This window comes from Aphis gossypii, chromosome 3 (assembly GCF_020184175.1).
Source record: "Aphis gossypii isolate Hap1 chromosome 3, ASM2018417v2, whole genome shotgun sequence".
Lineage (NCBI taxonomy): Eukaryota > Metazoa > Arthropoda > Insecta > Hemiptera > Aphididae > Aphis > Aphis gossypii.
Genome location: NC_065532.1, coordinates 21,161,144 through 21,184,079, shown reverse-complemented (window position 1 = coordinate 21,184,079; position 22,936 = coordinate 21,161,144). Strand labels below are relative to the sequence as shown.

General features: G+C 29.9%; 3 protein-coding genes and 1 long non-coding RNA gene across 4 annotated transcripts; 3 read left to right on the top strand and 1 right to left on the bottom strand.

Annotated features, from left to right (window-relative positions):
- The first annotated feature begins 656 nt into the window (after positions 1-656).
- Positions 657-1,650, top strand: LOC126551201 (uncharacterized). The gene is made up of 2 exons (XM_050204027.1): positions 657-823; positions 1,078-1,650. Exons 1-2 carry the CDS (start codon positions 812-814, stop codon positions 1,423-1,425), a joined length of 360 nt encoding a protein of 119 aa, XP_050059984.1. The 5' UTR covers positions 657-811; the 3' UTR covers positions 1,426-1,650.
- On the bottom strand, positions 1,338-7,408 carry LOC126551202 (uncharacterized). The gene is made up of 2 exons (XR_007605068.1): positions 6,732-7,408; positions 1,338-1,464 (listed from the first exon to the last, which is right to left on the bottom strand). It is a non-coding gene; the product is annotated as an uncharacterized LOC126551202 (long non-coding RNA).
- On the top strand, positions 5,800-6,912 carry LOC126551200 (cuticle protein 38-like). The gene is made up of 2 exons (XM_050204026.1): positions 5,800-5,942; positions 6,339-6,912. The coding sequence occupies exons 1-2, from the start codon at positions 5,931-5,933 to the stop codon at positions 6,690-6,692; spliced, it is 366 nt and encodes a 121-aa protein (XP_050059983.1). The 5' UTR covers positions 5,800-5,930; the 3' UTR covers positions 6,693-6,912.
- Positions 7,409-11,105: 3,697 nt separating the features above from the next.
- LOC114126715 (gastrula zinc finger protein XlCGF71.1-like) lies at positions 11,106-14,479 on the top strand. The gene is made up of 2 exons (XM_050203129.1): positions 11,106-11,147; positions 13,631-14,479. The coding sequence occupies exons 1-2, from the start codon at positions 11,121-11,123 to the stop codon at positions 14,402-14,404; spliced, it is 801 nt and encodes a 266-aa protein (XP_050059086.1). The 5' UTR covers positions 11,106-11,120; the 3' UTR covers positions 14,405-14,479.
- Positions 14,480-22,936: the final 8,457 nt, after the last annotated feature.

Here is a 22,936-nt window from a genome sequence, read left to right as displayed (position 1 = left end):
TACACACATAATTCAGTACATGTGTATGTTCTATTATTCATAGCATTCACTTAAAAATTCCTGGCTACATACGGTTATATTCCTTCTGTGATGATATAATATATTTTATATAATTACATGTATTATATTTTTTACTTTGTAGCCTTTAACTGTACTACATCTGTTCTAATTGAATTGCAAAATACAATTAATAATACCAATTGTAATACACGACTTTAGTTTTATAGATTTTAAAATATAAATCTCAGAAATTCAGAACAAAATATTTATCTATTCTGAGATAAAAACAAAGATGAGCTCAACTATATTTTAATAATTTGTATGTAAATAGAATATATTTATATAATAGAAGGTCAAATAAATGAAATAAGTATATAATAGAGTCCAAAATTATTATTTGACAGATTTAAAACGACAAAAAATTATATTTATTGAATTGTCAACTATACAGACCAGCCTTATTACTTCTGTGATATTTCGAAATCGTGCAGTCGGCCAACGCATATACTACGATGGCGTAAAACGCGTTGTAAACTAGAGTGATAGTTTAAAAGATAATATAATTTCAATTATACTATGTAACATATACTATGATTATTGTTTGTTAATATTTTGGCACCGATGTTCGTTTTGTTATTGGATACGAATATTGTATGCAAAATGTTAATTGAGCGTCTCTAGGCCAAACGGACGGTATAAAACGTACCTTCCGACCAGTGGTCAGTATCAGTCTTCTGTCCGTCTTCAGTCGTACATCTACACATCCATTATTCTCCGAAGAAACTCAAGTCCACCCACCAACAAAATCATCATGCAATTCCAAGTAAGTCTAAAGTCATATTTTAAATTACACACGTCGTGTAATATTATTCGTCTGAAACATTTTTTTTTTTTTTGTCATTTCGATATACCGTCAAAATAATAATATACTTTTTCATTAAAAAATAGTTTTCAAGCAATTTAAGATAGTGTAATATTGTAAACACAAGCTAATGACCTAGTAGTAAACAGCCATTGATTTAATAACCAATAACTTACATTAATATATTATATAATACGTTCATCATTTTCCTGAAGGTATCTTTCGCTCTACTCGCCATGGTCGTTTGCTTCGCCGCCGCCGAAACCAAGACATCGTCATCGACTCAATCAGATGCCGACCGAAGCAAAAGAGAAGTACTCGCTCCGCTGGTCGCTTCGCCTTATGTGGCCCCAACATACGCCGCACGTTACGTAGCTGCATCTCCTTACGTGGCCGCATCGCCTTACGTGGCCGCATCACCTTACGTAGCCGCACGGTACGCAGCCACCCCATATTCTGCTGCAGTGGCTTCGCCATTCTTCTCCTCTTACTCCGCTTATTCCGGCTACCCATATGTGGCCAAGACCTTGGCTTCCCCGTACACAGCTGCTTACTACGTATAAGAGAACCTTTAGATCAGCCACCCGAACCATGTTACCGACCTCAAATGGCTTGGATAAGACGAGCACTTATTTTTGTTTAATTTATATTTATAGTAGTAATATTATCTTGTACGATGATATTTTATAAAACTCTTTAAAAAAAAAACGGTGAAAAAATATTTCTATAAACCTACTCGAAATTGTTGTATGTTTATGCGAATAAAAATTGAATTTATCAAATAATAATTGTTGTGGTTTATTTGTTATTTATATTGTCTATGATTACTGTATCATCTAGTTTATCATGAACTACAGGCCTTTAAGACTGTTCTTAAAATATTATTTTGACGAGAATGTAGTTGTTAATTTTTATTTGTGTACCAGCTGTCCAAACCGGGCATGCATTGGTTATTCGGCGGTCATTTCATTGCTATGTATAGAAGTAGAGAGTATTTCATCTATAGGGTTGAGATGTGATTTAATTATAGGTACAGTATTTTCAGTTTAGTATACAATTGATTTATTCGAATTTCGAATCATAAGTTATAAGTTATACCTATCTTATAAGTTATAAGTTATAACTTATAACTATCAACAAATTAGATATAAATATTCAGTCATATAACAGATAAAGTAAGTATAAAAGACACTGTACTGCTATGCTCTAGTATATATTGCGTTCTCGTAAATATTCTGCAGACAAAAAAAAAAAATGCATTTGGTAACAATTGAAAAAACTATGGGTAGTTCATCAGGGGAGGCAATAGTGAGCCCTGAGTCTCAGCTAACTGTTTTATAGAGAAATTAAGTAGGTACTATAATTATAGTTATTCCAATCAACTTAAGAATATTATAATTCAATAATATAATATACATTTTAAAATGCAAAAGCTTTTTGTTATTATATGTGTATTGTGTATATTATTATAATGACAAAATAAATTTATTTTATCGTATATAATATTAATTATAATACTACATAATATATATTTCGTCACTATTATCAAAAAACATGACGAAGATATTCGTGAAACGATAGAACGATCTCGACGAAAGCCGAAGAGTGCCGAGAAGCTAGTAATATTTAGCCTTAGACAAGTTGGGCGACCGTATGATTATAAAATATATCATGGTAGAGATAGAAGTCAAAATTGTTTTATGAAATGGGACTAACGATTTTTTTAAAAAGACATAATTTATTAACAGTTTTATTACTTGTCCTAACTCAAAGGGATAAAAATAAGAGTAGTCGAGTAGGTAACGCTGTTCTATATTATATATAGGTATAGAGTGAACTTTGGACATAGAGTAGGTCTCTAGAATGGATACATTAAATTTTAATGCAATAATAGGTATCATTGTATGCGAAAAACGATTTAAAACGGAGATGATTTGCCAGCCTAAGATCCGTAAAATTGGAACCCCTCTTTTTATGCTATTGACTTCAAACCTGCTCCAATATTTTGCTATAATTAAAATTTCAAAAAAAAAATTTATTTATTTAAGAATTTTAAATTTTTAGATACGTATTTTGTTGAACATATTTTTTAAAACAATTCAAAAAAAAAAAAAAATTAATAAAATCTGACCAAGTTAGAGCAAGTCATGTTTTTGAATAATTGTTAAATAACAATTTTTTTGAAAAAAAAAATGAATATTTTATGCCATTCAATCAGAATTTTCATACTTAGTACTATAAAAAAAATCCCCGTTTCACATTTTCCATGGAGATATTAAGGGTGATACGAGAGTTTTGGAACACACTGTATATAAAATATAACACTATAACAATAATTTATAAAGCTAATTAAATTTTAATTATAATTACAATGATGCATCATGACCTTGCAATAATGCTAATTGCGATTCCATCAGACGTCCTGTTTTCACTTTGGCAATCGATATTTTTTCACTTTCTATGAAGTATGAAACGTTTTTAAAAATGCTTCCTTATAAAATCAAATTTCAAAAGTATAAGTACTCGTATATACTGAAAAACACTTAATAGATATGTGACATTTTTTTGATATTTTTGTGTATTGTATTACACTTACACTTAGGTACCATAGATTATGAACCATGACATATTTTGGTTATTTAAATATACAATATATTATAATATTATCTTAAATTCAAAAAAGATACATTACTAATAAATATTAAATCATACGTAGGTACCTAAAATACCTTTTTGGAAATTTACAAATTCACTATTCTTGAGATTATATATTTTTCCTTTAAATTTTTTTCTTTGACAAATTTATCAATTAAATCATCAAAATTCAAATTCGACAGCAAATCCACTCTAATATTCAATACAGCAAACTATTGCACGCAATTTTTGTTACAACTTACAAGTGTATATTGGTTCATATTGTGCAAATGAGTATAATAATATCTAAGTAGGCAAGTATAACTTTTCAATTTTGAAGAAATAGAAGTGATCGTTAAATTGTAATTATAAACTATATAAATGAAATTTATGCATAAAAATAATTTTTCTAATAAAAAAATTCGTAATATTTTATTTCGTCAAATCAAAAATACTTTTTTTCTAATCTTGTAAAAAAAAAAAAAAAATATTGAATTCCCTGCCCTCAAAATCTCCGAGCCTATAGTAACTGTGTCTAAATATACTTCTGATTATGAATATAGTATTTTATTTTAATTTAATTTAATAATTTAGTAACAATTTAAAAATTTGTCAAACGCATACACTTACTATAAGATTGGATTTTAAAAATCGTGAAAGTTAAAATCTTTCTTAAAATAATTAAGTTGTATACTCATATTTACAAGGTTTTGAAAAATTTTATTTTATTATAAAAAATTTTGGTCGACATGTCAAAATATGATGGGTATTAATGTAGGTATTGATAGTCATTATAGATAAAATACAATTTTACATTTTACGCATAGTCCATAATACCTAAATACCCCTATTATGATTAGGTCTATGATTTTACGCCAAAAACAAAAAAAAAAACGTTTGATTCCAATTTACATAAAAAATATACATATTATTTTAGATTCTGAACGAGTTAATGAATGTATTGATCGAGAAAAACAACAAAAAAAAAGTGACGGAAAAACGAAAATTGTTTTCGACCAAATCGATGTTTTTAAATAGTAGTAACTCAAAAACTTATCACTGTAAATACTTGAAATCTTCACCAAATATTTATATTAGTGTTATTTATATACAATATACAGTTAAATTTACAAAATATTTTGACTTTTTTAAGTTATTTATAGACTACTGAAATTTTCGATTTTCTGAGAATTTTTTTTTGAAATGTCGATAAAATTTTTTTAGCAGAATCAAAATACTTGAAAATTAATACAAAGTTTCTCATAAGTCATAAGTTATTCTTATAGTGATTAAAAAATTATAACAATACATAGGCACAATTTTTTTTTATTAGCATTTGAAGTTCAAATATTGACAAAACTTCGTCAAAATCATGAATATTTGCAAATTATTTTGTAAGTATAATTCATAAAATTTTTCATAAGTAGCTAAGAGTTGAAAATTTAATACAAGATTTTTCATAAGTTTAGCTTACCATAATTATAAAAGAACTAAAATTTTGGCATATTCAGGCCATTAAAACATAAACCACCTTTTTCACCAACCACTGGAAATTATACCTTAGACTGACAGATCATCTTCGTTCAGAATCGTTTTTCGTATACAATGATACCTATCATTCGATTAAAATTTAACACTACTATAATATTTAATAATGATCCACACGGCACCTAATGTACAACACTTCTTCAGATCCCACTTATTAGGGTTATTTTTTTTTTGTTTAGGTACATGGATTTCCTAGCTTAATTTTTCATCTAGATGTAGTCCCAGATATTTCACTGATTCGTCCTCATTGTTTCATTGGATTTCTTGGTTGTTAATTTGTATTCGAGTTGGATTTATAATTTATGTAAAATTTTATTTTATTATTTATAAAAAATGATTGGTATTTAGGATCTCAATGCTTAAATTTTTAATGTCCAACTTATACCAAAATGTCAAAATATAATTTATGTCGTAGTATATACATATATATCAAGGTTATTATGACTTATATTTAAGCCCTTTATAATATAAAATATAAATCGGTGTTATCAAATTATAAACATTTAAATATATTGCAGTTAAATAATTTACTGCTGATTATGCTGATACGAGTGATCTGTAATAACTAATAAAACATTACCTCGTATTTCGAGCATAAAGCGCATTTTAAACTAATGTAACAATTTAAAATATATGATTTCAATTACACTATGTGTCTATGTAACGTTGTATGATTTTCGTTGATTAATATTTTGGCACCAGTATCGGTTTTGTCATACGAATATTGTATGTAAAATGTTAATTAAGCGGCTCTAGGCCAAACGGACGGTATAAAACGTACCTTCCGACCAGTGGTCAGTATCAGTCTTCTGTCCGCCTTCAGTCGTACATCTACACATCCATTATACTCCAAAGAAACTCAAGTCAACCTACCAACAAATTCATCATGCAATTCCAAGTAAGTCTAAAGTCATATTTTAAATTACACGTCATAATATGTAATATTATTTGTCTGAAATTTTTTTTTTAAATATTAAATAGTTTTTAAGCAATGTAAAATAATGTAATATTGTAAACTTAGACTTATGACCTAGTAGTTGAAACTTGTATTCCTGAATAAAAAAATACATATATATATATATATATATACATTGTATACAGCCATCGATTTTATAATATAATATAATTTGTTTATTGTAAAATCAATTTTATAGTACAGAACTCCAGCAGTTAGGTATCTATTCGAGTAGGTAAATAACAGTGGTACAAGTACTGTATATAAGGCGGTTATGTGATTTAATAACTAATAACTTACATTAATATATTATATAATACGTCCATCATTTTCCCGCAGGTATCTTTCGCTCTACTCGCCATGGTCGTTTGCTTCGCCGCCGCCGAAACCAAGACATCGTCATCGGCTCAATCAGATGCCGACCGAAGCAAAAGAGAAGTACTCGCCCCGCTGGTCGCTTCGCCTTATGTGGCCCCAACATACGCCGCCGCCGCACCTTACGTAGCCGCGTCTCCATACGTGGCCGCATCTCCTTACGTGGCCGCATCGCCTTACGTGGCCGCTCGGTACGCAGCCGCCCCATATTCTGCTGCAGTGGCTTCGCCGTTCTTCTCCTCTTACTCCGCTTATTCCGGCTACCCATACGTGGCCAAGACCTTAGCTTCCCCGTACACAGCTGCTTACTACGTATAAGAGAACCTTTAGATCAGCCACCTGAACCATGTTACCGACTTCAAATGACTTGGATAAGACGAGCACTTATTTTTGTTTAATTTATTTATAGAATTAATATCATCCTGTGTGATATTTTATAAAACTCTTAAAAAAACAAAAAAAACAAAATTTCTTTGTACCTTCTTGAAATTGTTGTAATATGTTAATGCGAATAAAAATTTAATTTACCAAATAATAATTGTTGTGTTTTATTTGTTATTTATTATCCGTGGTTATTGTATCATTTAGTTTATCATAAACCACGGGCCTTTAAGGCTATTCTTAAAATTATTAACGGACCCTCTTTGGTACCATTTTTTTACTTTTCATGTTTTTATAACCATAATGATAATAATTATTTTATATCACAAATTACATTTGTATAGATATAACAAAATATACACATTCATAATTGTATCATGTTACTTATTGACGTGTGTTATGTTAACCCTCAGGGGGCAAGAGCCGCTGATGTAGATTCAATTTTATATCTATTTCATATTTTTCGAATACTATATTCAAGATTTTAACCTTAGGATATATATTTTATTGTTTTAATGAATCAGAAACTAACTTTTTTGAATTTTTATTTAGATATATCAACATCTTGTTAAAAGAAAATTTGTATTTTACCACAAGGATACATGACACTCTTTAAATGGTATAAAAATTGAAATAATTGAAAATATGATACTTAAGTAGAATTAAAATCAGTATTTATTTTGAATAAATTCATTTCTGCAGAGGAAAAAGAAGCATGTCTACTTCATAAACCGCTCTACATTATATTTTATTAAAAATATTAACTTTTTTTTTATTTAAAAGGACAACATATTATACTTATTAAAATTTACTAACTTCGTTTTAAACTTTTTCATAATTCAAATATTTGTTTAAAAAATATTATAAAATCTTATAATTCGTGAATAAACCAATAGTTATTATATATTAATTATAATTATCTATTATAGATTTATATACGTATTGCTTAGTTAACATTCAAGAATAAAATAACTACAAGCCCTAATAGGTCAGGGAAACGGTTCTAGGGCCCATCTTTATCTCCAAAATATATTTTTTTAATTTTTCAAGTAAAACAGCATTCAACACGGTTTTAAAAAAAGTTATTTTAGTGGGTTATTAGGAAATTAATAATAATGTACCTAATAAAAATTCTGTAGTAACCAATACAGGGTCTTCTTTTAATATACATAAAATATGGATAGTAAATAATTACATAATTATTAATTTATAAAGTCATAATACATATTTCTTATATAGGTAGTATTATTGTATAATTTTGTCTTTGAAATGTAGTGATATAATTTTTTTGAAGTTAAAATTGAAAGGGCTAAGGAGGCCTACTACATTGATAATGACTTGAAACCAAATTGATCCTTAATCCGGGCTTAAATAATCATAATATAATATAATATGTAAACATTGTAAACACCAAAGAGGCATAATCTGTATTGGTATAAACTTATATCTTACAATAGATGACGTATACCTTTCGTACTTACAGGGGCAGCATATGCAGCAAATACTACATATGAATATTTTTTTGATAGCTAAGTTACCGACTATATTATTATCAAATAATACTTAATAGTTAATAGTATATTATTTTACTTATACGTACAATTTTGTTGGAGCATTATAGAAATACTTTATCAGTTATCACAAAGAAAGTTATCAGACGACTGGATTGTATAGTATTTTAAAACCAAAAATAATAAATATACAATATATTTTTCACGATACCTATACGGCTATACCTATATATTATGTAATATAAAAAGTACAAAATACCTAGGTATGCACTAAAGTTAGATAAAGATGCCAACTAAAATCTTAGTATTATAGAATTCACTGTAATTTAACTTTTGTCTTCACATAAACCATCTTTAAGTATTTTGAGTAAGGAACAGGAGTGCAAAAATAAAAATACTTCAGTGTCTACAATCTACATACCTACTTTTCAAAATAAATCAAAATAACAATTTATTAATACACATATATATGTATAACCAAATAGGAATTATTAGAATTTTGACAATTGGTATTCCTCATAAGTTTTATTAATGGAAATTGAAAAAAAACAATTTAACGTTAAGCCACGTGGGTTTTTTTTTTGAGCAATTGAAGATTTAATTTTTGATAAAATTAAATATTTAAACGACAATTTATTGCGAGTTGTTAAGAATGAATTCGACACCTCGATTCGTATTTCGTCTACTTGTTGCTACAGTGGCCAAAGGAGTTATTTTACCGCACGATGGAAAACCTATCTCTACATCACCTTTACCTAGGTACCTATCAGGCATTCTAGACTTAGAAGAGTACTGTTTTCTGAAAAAAACTTTTCTCCACTGACTTCCATTCGTCCAACCGTGGTAGCGCTCTACACGAACGTCATGACTCATGAACCAAGACGAGCGGTTATCTGGTAAAACGGTAATCGGTGAAACTCCAATTCGGGTTGAGGTCTACAACGCTACCTATATAGACTGAAGCAAAAATCGAGTCTTCCCCCACCCAAAAAACAACAACAAAAAACGTCATTGGCTGCTAGTACAGTGTTGCAAAATTAGACATTAAGAAAGCGTATTGAAACAACGGCTATCGAAAAAAAACTATCGAACGAGACGACTCGATAGCGCCCGAAACTTTTTAAAAAGATCGACATTGCGAACCACCGCTTCTCATTCTATAACGGCCAGGATTTTCAAAACGATTATACTCGGACGAGAGATTCAAAACGTACGTCCGACGTCGAAATTTAATAATTCGAAATCGGAATCGTTGCGACCGTACCTATAATAACCGAAACCGAACGCGGTCGTCCATCGTCGGGTCCACGGTCTTCGCAGCGAGGGGGACTGCGCGATCCAAGGCGACTACTCAGACTTCCAAACCGTTTCAAAATCGTTATAAAACCATGTTCCCCCGTTTAAATATTGTTTTTTTATTACCGTCTGCCGGTAAAACACCGACAAACAAAAAACGTCTACGTCGGCCTCGACGGACGCGGTGATTTTTTTCCCCGAGCGAGACGTCACCGCGTGCACACTGCGCGACGGACTGATATCGTTATTGCCCAACTCGTCCCGCGATAGGCGGTTGATAGTGGCGGACCGACGCTCGGGACACGTCACGGCGACGCCATAGCGCCCGACCGGAATCGCGGCCGATACTTTGCTATCGTCTTCGCCGCCGCGCCACAGTCGCCCCAGCCATCGATTAATAATAGTAATAAATGATATTGTTATTAATCATTCCGATTGATGATGTTTTCCGATATCGTCTACCGTAGACCGCGCGATACTATTATTACTATTATTATTTATTATTATTATTAGTGCGTTATTAACATTATTATTATTATTATTATTACTATTATTATTATCGTCGTCGTCGTACGGGTTGCGCGGATCACATGGTTTAAGTTCCACAACGATAACGGTTATCATAATCGTCTGTCGTGTCCATTACGGTGTTGTGTCGCTGCGGCGTCGACGGCGGTGTTGTTGTTGTTGTGCGTTCCGTTGCAGTAGCGCAAACCGTGCTCCGAGTTTTGTTGTCGTCGTCGTCGTCGTCCGTTCGGCGTTCGTTCCGCGCGTTCAAAGTCCGTTAAAACCGTCACGACCGTTTCGTCGGCGTCGCGCCCGACAAACAGAGTGGTCCGTGTCGTCGTCAGCAGTGCGTTCGTCGGTGGCGTCCGTCGTCGGGGTCCGCCGCGGACGGCGTCGTTGCCGCGACGATCGTCGGCAGTTTTCAACAAACGTACTCGTCGGGGGCGGCACTCGCACAACAAGTGGCCGACGACATCCGGTGCGCGGATCACGTCCTCTCGTTGAAACACGGTTAGACACTACAATTTTTAACAGTGTACCTACCTATCGTTTTGTAATTAATAATAATTGTCGTTGCGATGTCGACGTGGACACTGGGCTCTAGGACCTGGGGGTGTAACGATATCGTTAGGTAGTAGTAGGTGATCTGCTGAGAACGTTTGACCGCGTTCCTCGGCTGTGCGTCTGCTCCGATGGTGTGAAGCGATCGAACCGTGTCCGTCTGTTGATTCGGGTCGTGCGTTGGTCGATTGGTCGTGTGGTGTTGATATAAGATGTGAGATGTTTGTCAGTGTCTTCGGTTCGTGTACCTACACCTAAGTGTTCTGATTAATCTGTCTCGTATCGACGACGACATATGTATTCGGTTATTGTGTTTATACACAAGACGTATTATAATTGTCTACCAGTTACTTTTCATTTAAGTGTACCGTGATGCTGCTTGGCAATTAAAATAGGTTTAATTTATTAGGTACCCGGTTTTATTTTTCAACCAATAGTTTACAGTTGTCACGTATTAATGTATTTTTGATTCAACTATCTGTATACTGAAATGACTGGTTTACTATATTGTGTTCAAGTAAGAAACCAACATTTACATTTCACTATGAACAATTACATGTTTATAATAACTGTTTAGATAAGTTGATTTATTCAAACAAATCGACAACTGTAAATAAAATTATCCAAATACTCATCTACATAAAGTAATATATTATATTGAGTTTGCATAAAGATATTATTTATCTGAATTAACATGCTTAATAGTTTAGACTGTATATTTACTATAAATAATGTTCTTTATACATTTTTACAATTGAAATATATATTATGAAGATATTAAAATAGTTTAAGTACCAACTCTAGAAGTTCACTAATAGTGGGTCACGACTCACAGCCCGAAAGTGGGTCACAAATAAATTTTTAGTGGGTCATTAATTTTTTTTTTTGTCATGTTAAACAGTTAAAAAATGTTAATAAATAATTTACGTATCTATAAAAGGTTTTGAATTTATATTCTTCATTTAAGAGTATTCATTTATTTTCAGTAGGTAGGTAATTTTTATCCAAAATAAACAAATTATCAAATCCTTAGAAATTAGGTTTGGTTCAACTTTGGGTCAATATATTTAGTACTATATTATATTGGTACCTATATAATTAAATTGTGATATTTGTTTACAATACCTATTGTTGCCTATAATATTGTAATAGTACATTAAAACCACGTTGTATAATCCTATTAAGTAAATATTTAAATGCAAATTCAGATTAATAAAACTGTATGTCAGTATGTATAGTTATTATCCTGTATAACCTATCACTTAATAACTAATAAGTAATAAAAATAAAATATCTTTTGTTTTAAACAATAAATTATTTGATTAGTGTTTACTAAATACATGATTTATCACTATACATTCATTCTCATTTCTCATCTAATTTATATGCTTCAAAATCATAAAAATATTGCAATTTCATTACTTGGCTACGGTAATTTTATTACTTGGATTTAAATAAGTATAGGTATATCATGTTATTAGTTATTAATGAGTAATAACTATTTAACTATTTAATTTCATTAAACAAGTCATAATTAAGTGTACCTGGTTATTCTATATTTCGTTTTGTTAAATTGTTAATTTTTAACTGTAGTTATGGAAATAAACATTATTCCAATAATTATTGACTTCTAGTACTTCATTTTGTTACTGATATTTATTAATTTTTGTTCCTACACTGCATTACACTTTTATTCAATTTATTATTCATTACCTACATGACTTTCATGTATGTTAAAATTATTAATTAGTAGAATTGTTATTTTAAACTATTTTTGTTTTATGGTAAGAGGATAATAAAGTAGTATTTAATTAGTGTCTATATTTATTGATTATTAATTCTAAAAAAAAATATTGGTTTGTAATTTTGATATCACCTAATTATTTAATTACTGTTTAAGATTTATAAAATATTTTTTATTTTCCCTAATAATTATCTAATACCTAATAAATATAAAATATAATATATAGGTAACTGAATGTTAATTACATATCAAAAATATAATATAAATATATGTTTACCTAGATATTTTTTTATTTAAAAATACATGGTAGTCTTAGAAATATTTTGGTACTCAAGATGACCTAAAAATACACTATATCTTACCATAGAAAATAAGAACAAATACTGCTTATACTAAAGATTAGCTAATGTAATTTAAATTAAGTGCACTATTTTTACTAAACTATACAGTATACGTCTAGATCAGCAGTTTTCAAACTTTTATTATACACGGCACACCGTAAACTTAAAAAAATGTTCACGGCACACTGACCTTTTATAGATGAACAAAATTGTTTTTAATTAATTATTAATTTATTTTCTTATATCACAATTTAATGCAATCAGTAATTTATGGAATAACCGCGGCACACTAAATGGATACTCGCAGCACCCAGTTTGAAAACCACTGGTCTAGATGCTCATAATGGCAGGATATATCTTATAAGTACTTGCAAAACCTAAATAATAATTATAGAACCTATTTAATTAATGGCTCGATTAATGGTTATTGAAATTAATAAAAATAAAGAAACAAATAATGTAAAACATACCCAGATTTGATAAATAAAACAATATTTATGAGAACATGTACCTAGTATATGCATTTTTTATGACTTAAAAATCATACCCAACATATTAATTTGCTATTGTTTACTTATTAAACAATTTTTATAAGAAAAATCATTTATTTGTTGTTTTACATAATAGCGAGCATGATAGGTACCTACTCTAAAGGCTGAAATTAAAATAATTAAATAGTATTGATTTTAAAATATAAATAAGTACCTAAGTGTTTTAAGTATGTAGCTCACATTTTTATTGAATCTTTAGTTACTCCTACCAAATAAAATACATTTTATCTATAATATATGTTTTTTTTTAGTTAAATAATATTTGTATAAGTTCTAGTAAAATCTCAGTGTAAAAATATTAAATTTGTTGATTATCTATAAGTAAAGTTTGTCATTACAATTATAGTATTTTCTTTTTTTACAGTGCATGAGGTCTCAAACTGGAAAGAAGCCATTTCCATGTAAGGTTCATTCAAATTTTTCATGGTTAATGTCAAATTTAAATGTACACATGAGTTCTCGCACGGGAGAAAAACCATATACATGTGAGATCTGCTCAAAATCATTTACTTTAAACCAGCAACTCATTACTCACATGAGGTCTCACACTGGAGAGAAGCCTTTTTCATGTGAGGTTTGTCTAAAACCTTTCTCTACAAATGGCAATTTAAAAATACACATGAGGTCTCACACGGGAGAGAAACCATTTTCATGTGATGTCTGCTTAAAAACGTTTACCTTAAATCAGCAACTAATTACTCACAAAAGGTCTCACACTGGAGAGAAGCCATTTTCTTGTGAGGTCTGTCTAAAATGTTTTTCTACAAATGGCAATTTGAAAGTTCATATGAGGTCTCACACAGGAGAAAAACCGTTTTCATGTGAGGTCTGTCTAAAATCATTTACTCTTAACCAGCAACTAATTACTCACATGAAGTCGCACACGGGAGAGAAATCATTTTCGTGTGAGGTGTGTCTAAAATCATTTCCTGTTAATGGTTCATTAATCAAACACATGAGAGTCCATGCAGATAAGAAGCCGTTTTCTTGTGATCCATGTAAAAAATGTTTTCCCCAAAATGGTCAGCTTGTACCACATACAAGAATTCCAGAGGACCCAAGGATGCTAGAGGATAATGCTAATTGTATGATGTCGACTTACAAAAAGTCCTTTAATTTAAACAGTAATATTTATTAAATGACTGTTCAAAACAATAAATTGTCTTAAATATAAGTTTTTAACATTTAATAAAAATAACTTTTGATGCTTAAATATATGTTTATATTTATTTATTAATTTAAAATAATTTGCTAGTGCAAATAATCTATAATAACAATATTGTTATACTCAATACATTATATTATTTTTACATTTACATTTTTTTTTTTTTTTTTTTTTTTGAACTATTTGCTTACACAATTTAGTACTATTGATATTATATTTTTTGAGTTAGAGTTATATGACGTGAATGCATTTTTAATGAATTGTAATGATACAATTATTTTAAATATTTAGTAACTTACGTCCTTCGCTGGGCTTATATAACCCAAAGTTGTAATCATCGCAGTTCATCTTGGCTTTTGGATTACACTATTTGTGAGGGTTAGTTCTTGGTGGTATATTATTGTGTGTACCTAATGTGAATAAAATATATTGAAGATAAATACTTGATGGTTTTCTCATTTTTATTCAAATTTTAATGTGATCATTAAATATGACAAAAGCAATCTATCCTTAATGAACGGTCAAAAGGTCAATATGAACTGCATAGATTATAATATCTAATATGACGTACTTACTGCTTTGGTCTTAGATAATACTTCTATAATATGATCTAAGACATATTGTATTTATTGTAATTAAGTTAACCACTGCGTAAATCTATTCATTTAGTAATAACTAATTTTGGAACGCATTATTTTAGATAGAATGTATTGCTGTGAACATATACAGAGAAAATATTGAATTCATGATAGTTATAATGGTTAGTATTTTTATATTATTGTAGAAAAATCAAAGTGATATGCGATGTCATATAAGTATTTACTATAATCAGTTTCCAACACTGGTGAAATACGCCGAAAATGTTTTGTTTTTAATACATTGTAATGTTGTATATTTTTTTTTACATCAATGTAATAATATATTTTCTCAAAAAACTAAGATCTAAAATAAAGATATCCCATTTTATTGTAAATCAAACTTACTCAATGTGTTATAAGTATTTAATATTTATGATCATTTTTGATTAAATTATAATATAGATGCCAATTAAAAATGTACGTATCACTTAAAATACTACTCTTCGATTTTTTATTTTTATCGTTTTAGATTTAAGCTGAATGAGAAATGTATTGGTTTTACAATGATGTGTTATTTTATTTTTATTAAGAACTCGATCTCAAGTATTACAGTATCTATAGAAAAAACAAGTCTTCAAATAGTTCTTTGTAAGTGGTAACAACATTTTATACCAGAAATTTCATATAACTGACTTATATATTTGTTCAATGTTCATATTAGTTTCTTACAGCATAATCACATTTTTAACAAAATTTTGTATAATCTATTATTTTGGTATTAAAAAGAAAATAATAAGACATTAAATGTTTGTCAATTATTAATTTTATTTATACATGAATACATTTTCAAAATAATTACAATTTTTGTGTTGAGAATAGTATTTAAAAGATTACACAAATAGGTATTTAAAATGTATTTTTAATAATTTCATATTTACATATTCGGAAATTATTATGAAATTTTTATCAGTGTTGAATTTTGTTTCAATTAACTACCATCTTTTTATTCATATAGTCCTTAAATTTGGACGTTGGTTGATAGTTGTACAATTTATTGTAGGACTACTAATATTCTTTAAAGTTGACCTGATTGTGTTTGTGAAATTATTATTCATTTTATTTTAACTCTTTTATTGATTTTTAAACTCGTTATTAGTTTGTGTGGTTTGAATTTGGGATAATTTTGAAAAATTGCTATATACGAGTATTTGGGCAATTTAGTATAACTAACGTCTTTAGGAAATTGATTTTAAAACAGTAATGTGTTAAAGTGACCTTTTTTTATATTCTGGTATGCGTTTAGATAATATTTCATTTATCCATTTCCTTCTCATTTTAACAGATTTGGGACTGTCTATTAATTCCACAAGTATGATTATAAATGGTTTGTTTATTTGCGATAAAAATATCTTAATAATTTAAATGATAAAAATAATAAAAATTTAGTATTAATTAATAAAAAAATATGTTTCTTAACATTTTTATTCCCGGAAATGTCTTAAGTTTTTAACTTTAAAGTTTTAAATTTATATAAAATTTTCTATTGATTTAATATATTTTTAACAGTTTTATTTTTTATCGTTCTTTCCCAAACACATAAGAAACTCACCCAAACACATAATGCCCATTAGTTTGGACCTTAAAAAAAAAAAAAAAATTGAAAATGAGAAACGTTCACTTAGATTAGGTTAAGTTTATCTACTCTAACACAATATCAAAGAATTTCTTTCAGCCAGTCAAACATAATAATTTATTATCATTTATCAATATAATATGCGAATTAATACATTTACTATCAGTAATTAAAATTGAGTATAACGTTCAATCTATAACGGATTGTCATTTCGGCAGAATTTTACTCATTAAAATTGTTTTAAGATATCAGAAAATATAACAACTGAACATTTGGAAAAAATATTAATTGTTTTGTAAGTATAATGTACCTATATTGCCTATACGTAACGCCGCAACACGTTAAGTTTTTTTTTTTTTTAATAATGAAGTTAACAAAACGATTAACTGGCGTTGAGGGCTCAGTATATTGTTAATTATATCAAGCTTTATCAGTTGACACTTTATATTTAACCTAACCTCACCTTAACGCCGAATAATGATTTAACATTTTAGTATAAATTAAAAACTAAAAGCGTACTCTGAAGTGATCATAATATTCGTGTTGTAAATTAACAAAGTTTTTCATTAGCGAATAAACCAAAATTAAGATTCTCTATTTTATTGCAATTTAACAATTTTTTATACTTCTTAAAAATGTCTAACAATTAATATACTCTATGTATTGAATATGAAGGTAAATAAAAAATTGTTGTGGTAGGAAGAAATTTCAGGACGGGAGTTATAAATTCCTAACCCGACGTAAACGATTGGTTTATTAAGTCAAATGTTAGTAAATTCTATTTTAATTCTGTAAATATATTATTTATTAATAATATAAATGTATAATTGGTTTTATATTAAATATATTATTATTAAATAATGAATCTTACATTTATCTAACTTAACTTAGGTATTTCAAAATGATATGAAATAATCTATAAATTAAGGTTTATAGTTTATTTTATTGACAGGCTGTAGAATGTTTCGATTCGTTAAATTTCATTCAATATTTATGTTGGCACTATCTGTTCGATTACGATTATTCCTATATCCATCGAGTACGCTATAGAATACCATATCTACTAAACGCGATTAAATGTTATGTGATTTTCGAATTAATATACGAAAGAATAATTTTTCGCTTAAAACGGTTTTAAAAAAAAAAAAGTTCGGTTTATTCATATACGACATGGTTACATACCTACATCGGCCAGTGGCCACGCGACGGGTCACGAGTCACGACGCATAGTTTCCGTGACGATTGTCTCGGCGCATTGCAGTTGGATATACATATATTAATGTTCAACTTATTTAGTGTGCGTGATCCCGTCATTATATAATAATATCATCATCCACCGATTTCTATTGTTGCCGTTTTTTCCGCGTGTTTGTATAATTTTTGCGTGTCCGTGCACGGTTTACACACCTACCTATATTACTAGTTACCAGTATTGTAATATACGTGCCGTAAATCGCGATGTATTGTATAGTATGTGTGTGTGTTGGACGCGTTTGCACTATGTGTATACAAAAAAATCTACACACTAAAAATTATTGGTTTATTTGAAAACATTATTATAATTTGTATTTATAGAAAAAATGTACGACTAAATTAGTAGCCACTCCGCTGTACAATATAAATAGTTGGGTGTCGTTTATACAGTCGGTGCACCTGATTATTGCAGAGTAGGTTCTTGCCAAATGCGATTAAACTCGATCGATCGACAGTAATATTTCGTTATTGTGAATAACGAAAAGTGTCTTAAAATGAAAATTTTAATCAAATAAGTATAATTCTAATAAACATATTATACTATGTTCTAATAAAAAATAGAGGTAATAGTTATCCCTACAAAAAGTATTCCGCACGCCCCGCGAAAAGTTCCGATCAAGTCGTCGTGTACTCGGGTGTATCTATATATAGGTGTAAATAATGAAGTTGTTCGCGACCGTAACCGCGGCCAATTAACTCGGCACAAGTCAGACACTGTAATCCGCGACGCATCTGAGCGACTCGAGGGCGTAGATATCCGTCACGAACATCATTTATATGAGCTCGCGCGGCCAGTGGCCACCGCATTATGCGATTATTATAATATATACGCGATTTGAGATGATAATATATGGCCATTGGGCGCGTGGTCGACGGGCATAGGATCGTGACCGGTAACCCTGGTTTTTATACCGCTTGTCCGGGAACAGAAGGAATATAAATATTTAATATAGAAAAAAAATCGATCGCAATGCGTGTAACTACATTACATATTATACGGTTAGGTATCTATAGCATAAAACAAACGGTTTGGACATTGGAAGGAAACGTTTGCGTGCGTTTATCGTGTACGGTAGTTGTGTGTGTGTGTGTGTGTGTGTGTGTGTGTGTGTGTGCTCTGCCATGGTTTAAATAACGAAAAAATGGACTTTTGAGAGAATGACGTCTGTGGCGAGTGAAATCAGCTGGGCGCATGTAAACTAAATAGTTAGGTATGTCATATATGTAAACTAAAATGATGTGATATAATTTGTAAATATTTTAAGTCTTGTATTATTCCATTGGTGTACCTATTTATAGCAGCATCCTGTCACACTATCAGTTTTTTTTTTTTTTTTTGATTTCGAATTTCGAAACTGGCGGAGTTTACATTAGACCTTTTAATACCTTTTTATTTTGACCGATATTCTGGCGGAGTTTACAATCGCCCAATCAGCTATATGTTTAATAATATATATTATTATGATTTTATAACGGCGGTCACAAGCCGTTCAAGGTTAGGTAAGGTCAACTGCAGTTTGTTAAAATTTCCATAAGGACTTTTTACAGAATACTTATCGAACTACGCGTATACATTAATAATGACATGTTTCATCATCCTATGGAATTAATATTTCTTTCTTTTTTTTTCTCTAATACCCACATTATACAAATTACTTACCTAGCCGTTTATTTCATGACGACGCGACTCGACAGATTGTTTTTAATTCTTAATAATACACAACCACTTGGGGCAAACATGTTTTAAGGTCAAGGTTATTACTTGTTTTAGATTATACTGTTACAATATTACAAAATAATAAAAACTTTTAAGTGATACCACCCATTACGCATATACGAGGATACTCCGTTACACGGCGTACGTATCATTCCTGTAATACAGGTAAAACAATTTATCATTTCAAAAATTACTAAATTAGTTTGGTCTAATAATTCAATTTTAATAGATATGCCGTATAGAAGATATTTCCATCATAAATGATTATTACATTTTAAATGGTAATTATTAGTTGTTTCGTGTTTGATGAAAAGTACCTATCTATATAGTTTTCTTCGATAAAAAATTTAATCGATAGACGGTTATTGAGTTAAATAATTGTATAGATACTAATATAAAACAAATATAAGTGCACCTTCGAAGCGGCGTACCAAAAACGATGGTTATGAGAAGGATAAATAAGTATATAATTACTGCAGATTGCATAAAATCCTTCGCAGATGATACTATTATTACTGCCTATCTAGTTATTAGTCAATACGTCTTAACGTTATTTGATAGTGACGGTGATTTGTTTATGTTTTAATGTTAAAATACATATTATTATTGTATTAAATTTGTATTTAATATTATCTGTTCGTGTAGTTTGGAGAGAAAAACCAGATTTTCTGTGTTAGACTAAAGACACACGAGAGAAAGGATGCTGTATCATTATAATACTCGTATATATTACGGGTATATATATAGTATATACTATATATATATGTATATATACGTGATGTTTAACGACTTTTGACCGGGGAATGCCGCACGTTGCACACTTACACCGGACGCGCCTGCCGTACGACTGCAACACGCGTATATAGGTAGGAGGTACCTACGTGACAAGCGACTCGTGTACACTCGCGGTACGACTTAATGTATAATAATGTATTAACACCGTAAACCAGGTAAGTGATAGGTACTCGGCGGCCAATAAGTCCGTATGCATAATACATTAATATACGTATATTATATGTACCTGCATTTAGTATTCAATGCGAAAAGTCGAAAACGAGAAAAGACCGTACGGCGTTATAATGCCGACCGACGTGAGCGGATCGCGGGAAACGATTATAATATATTTATATTATACGTAGCTCCGTCGTCGAAGAAAAATTTTCGCCAAGACGTCGGACGAGATCGGTCGCCGACAGTGGACACGACAGCTGCGATATCCGCGAGATCGTTGTAATAATAATGATATTATATTTGTACGTTTAAGTCGCATGTGCACCGTGTCCGCCGTGCGCGGAAAGATTTATATAGAAGTTCTCGTCAGAAGTATCTGCACAAATGCTGAAATGTCCCCTCCTCTCAAGTCCGATTACACACGTGATATTGTGTGTACACACTTTTGCACTTGTTCGACAGTATAGGTACTATTATATAATATATATATGCTGCGATATCGCACGCGTACGAACGTGTCGCGTGGTCGTGCCACAGCTCAAGGCCTTTAATAAAGACAGTCAATATTATAATATAATATAGGCACATAATTATATTCCGTAGAAACGTTTGTGTATGCGACCTTATTATACGTTCTACGCGTCGGAGTGTACTCGTATAACGTTTTACGCGTGGCCGTTACTTAAAAACGTAGTTCTCCGTCGATGGGGGGGGGGGGGGCGAGATTTAAAAATTGTGCACCCTGTTTAGCTATGGTTTAGACATTTGTTTGCTAAATTAATGTTATCGGATCATATTCGAGGACATTTTTTTTAACGATTTCTTTTTCCAAGTAGTTATATAGGATAATATCAGCTATACTTTATAATGTATAAATAATATATATTGAAATGTGTAACTTATAAACTAATATAAAAATAAATTCCATACGACTGAATCGTGTATACGTATATTATATACTTATTATTAGGTTAAATAAATTGTAATGTTTAGCCGGCTATTATTTTTATAGCGAAATCGACGAGACAAACAAATATAATATACATTATGATAATATTAAGCAATCGTTAGGTATATATTGTATGTGTTGATATTTCAACTTATTATCTATTTAAACAAATTTTATGTCACACTACACTTAACAGTACACCTGGTAGACTCTTCATAGTACATGACCATGTTATAGTGTTACACATACTAATTGATCATACCTATTAAACGCAGCTGTAGGCGTTTAATATGGTTTACTATCCGTGCCCAAGTAAAACGTGGCTGTTGTCTATTAGGTTTTGGGCGACGAATAATATAAATATATAACTACCAATAAGATCATACTATTCGGGCGTTTACTTAATTACAATAGCAATTAAAAAATACAAAGTAACCAATAGTTAATCATAGATAATTATAATATATAGCCATGTTAGAGTTGGCACTCACAAAAATTCTGGGGATTTTTTTCTATTAAGTAATAATATTCTATTCTCTGGAATTTTTAAGAACGTCTGTAAGACGTACAATATAATACGTTTTACATTGATTACCTATATTTTAGGTTAATATAACCAATATACAATGTTTTAGAGATAATACAATGTTGTAAGGAGTGATACATTATAAATTTACCAAAGGCGTATTAATTATGTTTAGTTACTATACATTATTATGTTCCAAAAAATGCATTTTTATTTGATTTTTGTTTATCAATTCTCAATTTTGTTGGTTTAACTAAACGAATAAAAATTGATTTTAAAAAATTGGACTCATGAAGTGATGAAAGCGAATTTATTATGATAAGAAAATACGTATATCTATACGTATAACCTTACCTATGGTAAAGGGTTACAAATGAATGTTTAATTCAAGCTTTCAGTTATATTTCTGTCCAAGAAATAATGCAATCAATAGACAGAAAATATCAAAAAAGTAGAAACAAAATATATAAGAAAAGTTTTTGTATATACTATAATATATACATATTTTGGCATATTTTACAACGTTATTGTAATTCTACGTTAAGTTGATAATCGATGGCCTTGAAATAATTTTAGAACAATTTTAGGAGTAAAAAAAACACTGATGTCTGCCTGTTTTATGCTCTGAGAGAGAGAGAGAGAAAAACTTATTCCGTAAAACTTTTAATTACAACGCTTAGATCAAGTTTAATTGGTAAATATCAAGTCTACTAAATCATCAGACGTAGTTATTGGAATATATCTGGGTTGAAAAAAAAATAATTATAATAAAACAAATAAAAAATAAAAACTGTCGATTTTACAGTTTGTAGGGAAAAAAATTCACAATCGGTAGTATTTGTTCGTTGACTTAAAGTGAATTTATTTACTGGTAGCACATATTTGTATAGTGTATTT

Coding starts and splice junctions, on each gene's coding strand:
- LOC114126715 (XM_050203129.1), top strand. CDS start 11,121: ATGACTGGTTTACTATATTGTGTTCAA. Junction 11,148..13,630: donor GTTTACTATATTGTGTTCAA/GTAAGAAACCAA, acceptor CTTTTTTTACAG/TGCATGAGGTCTCAAACTGG.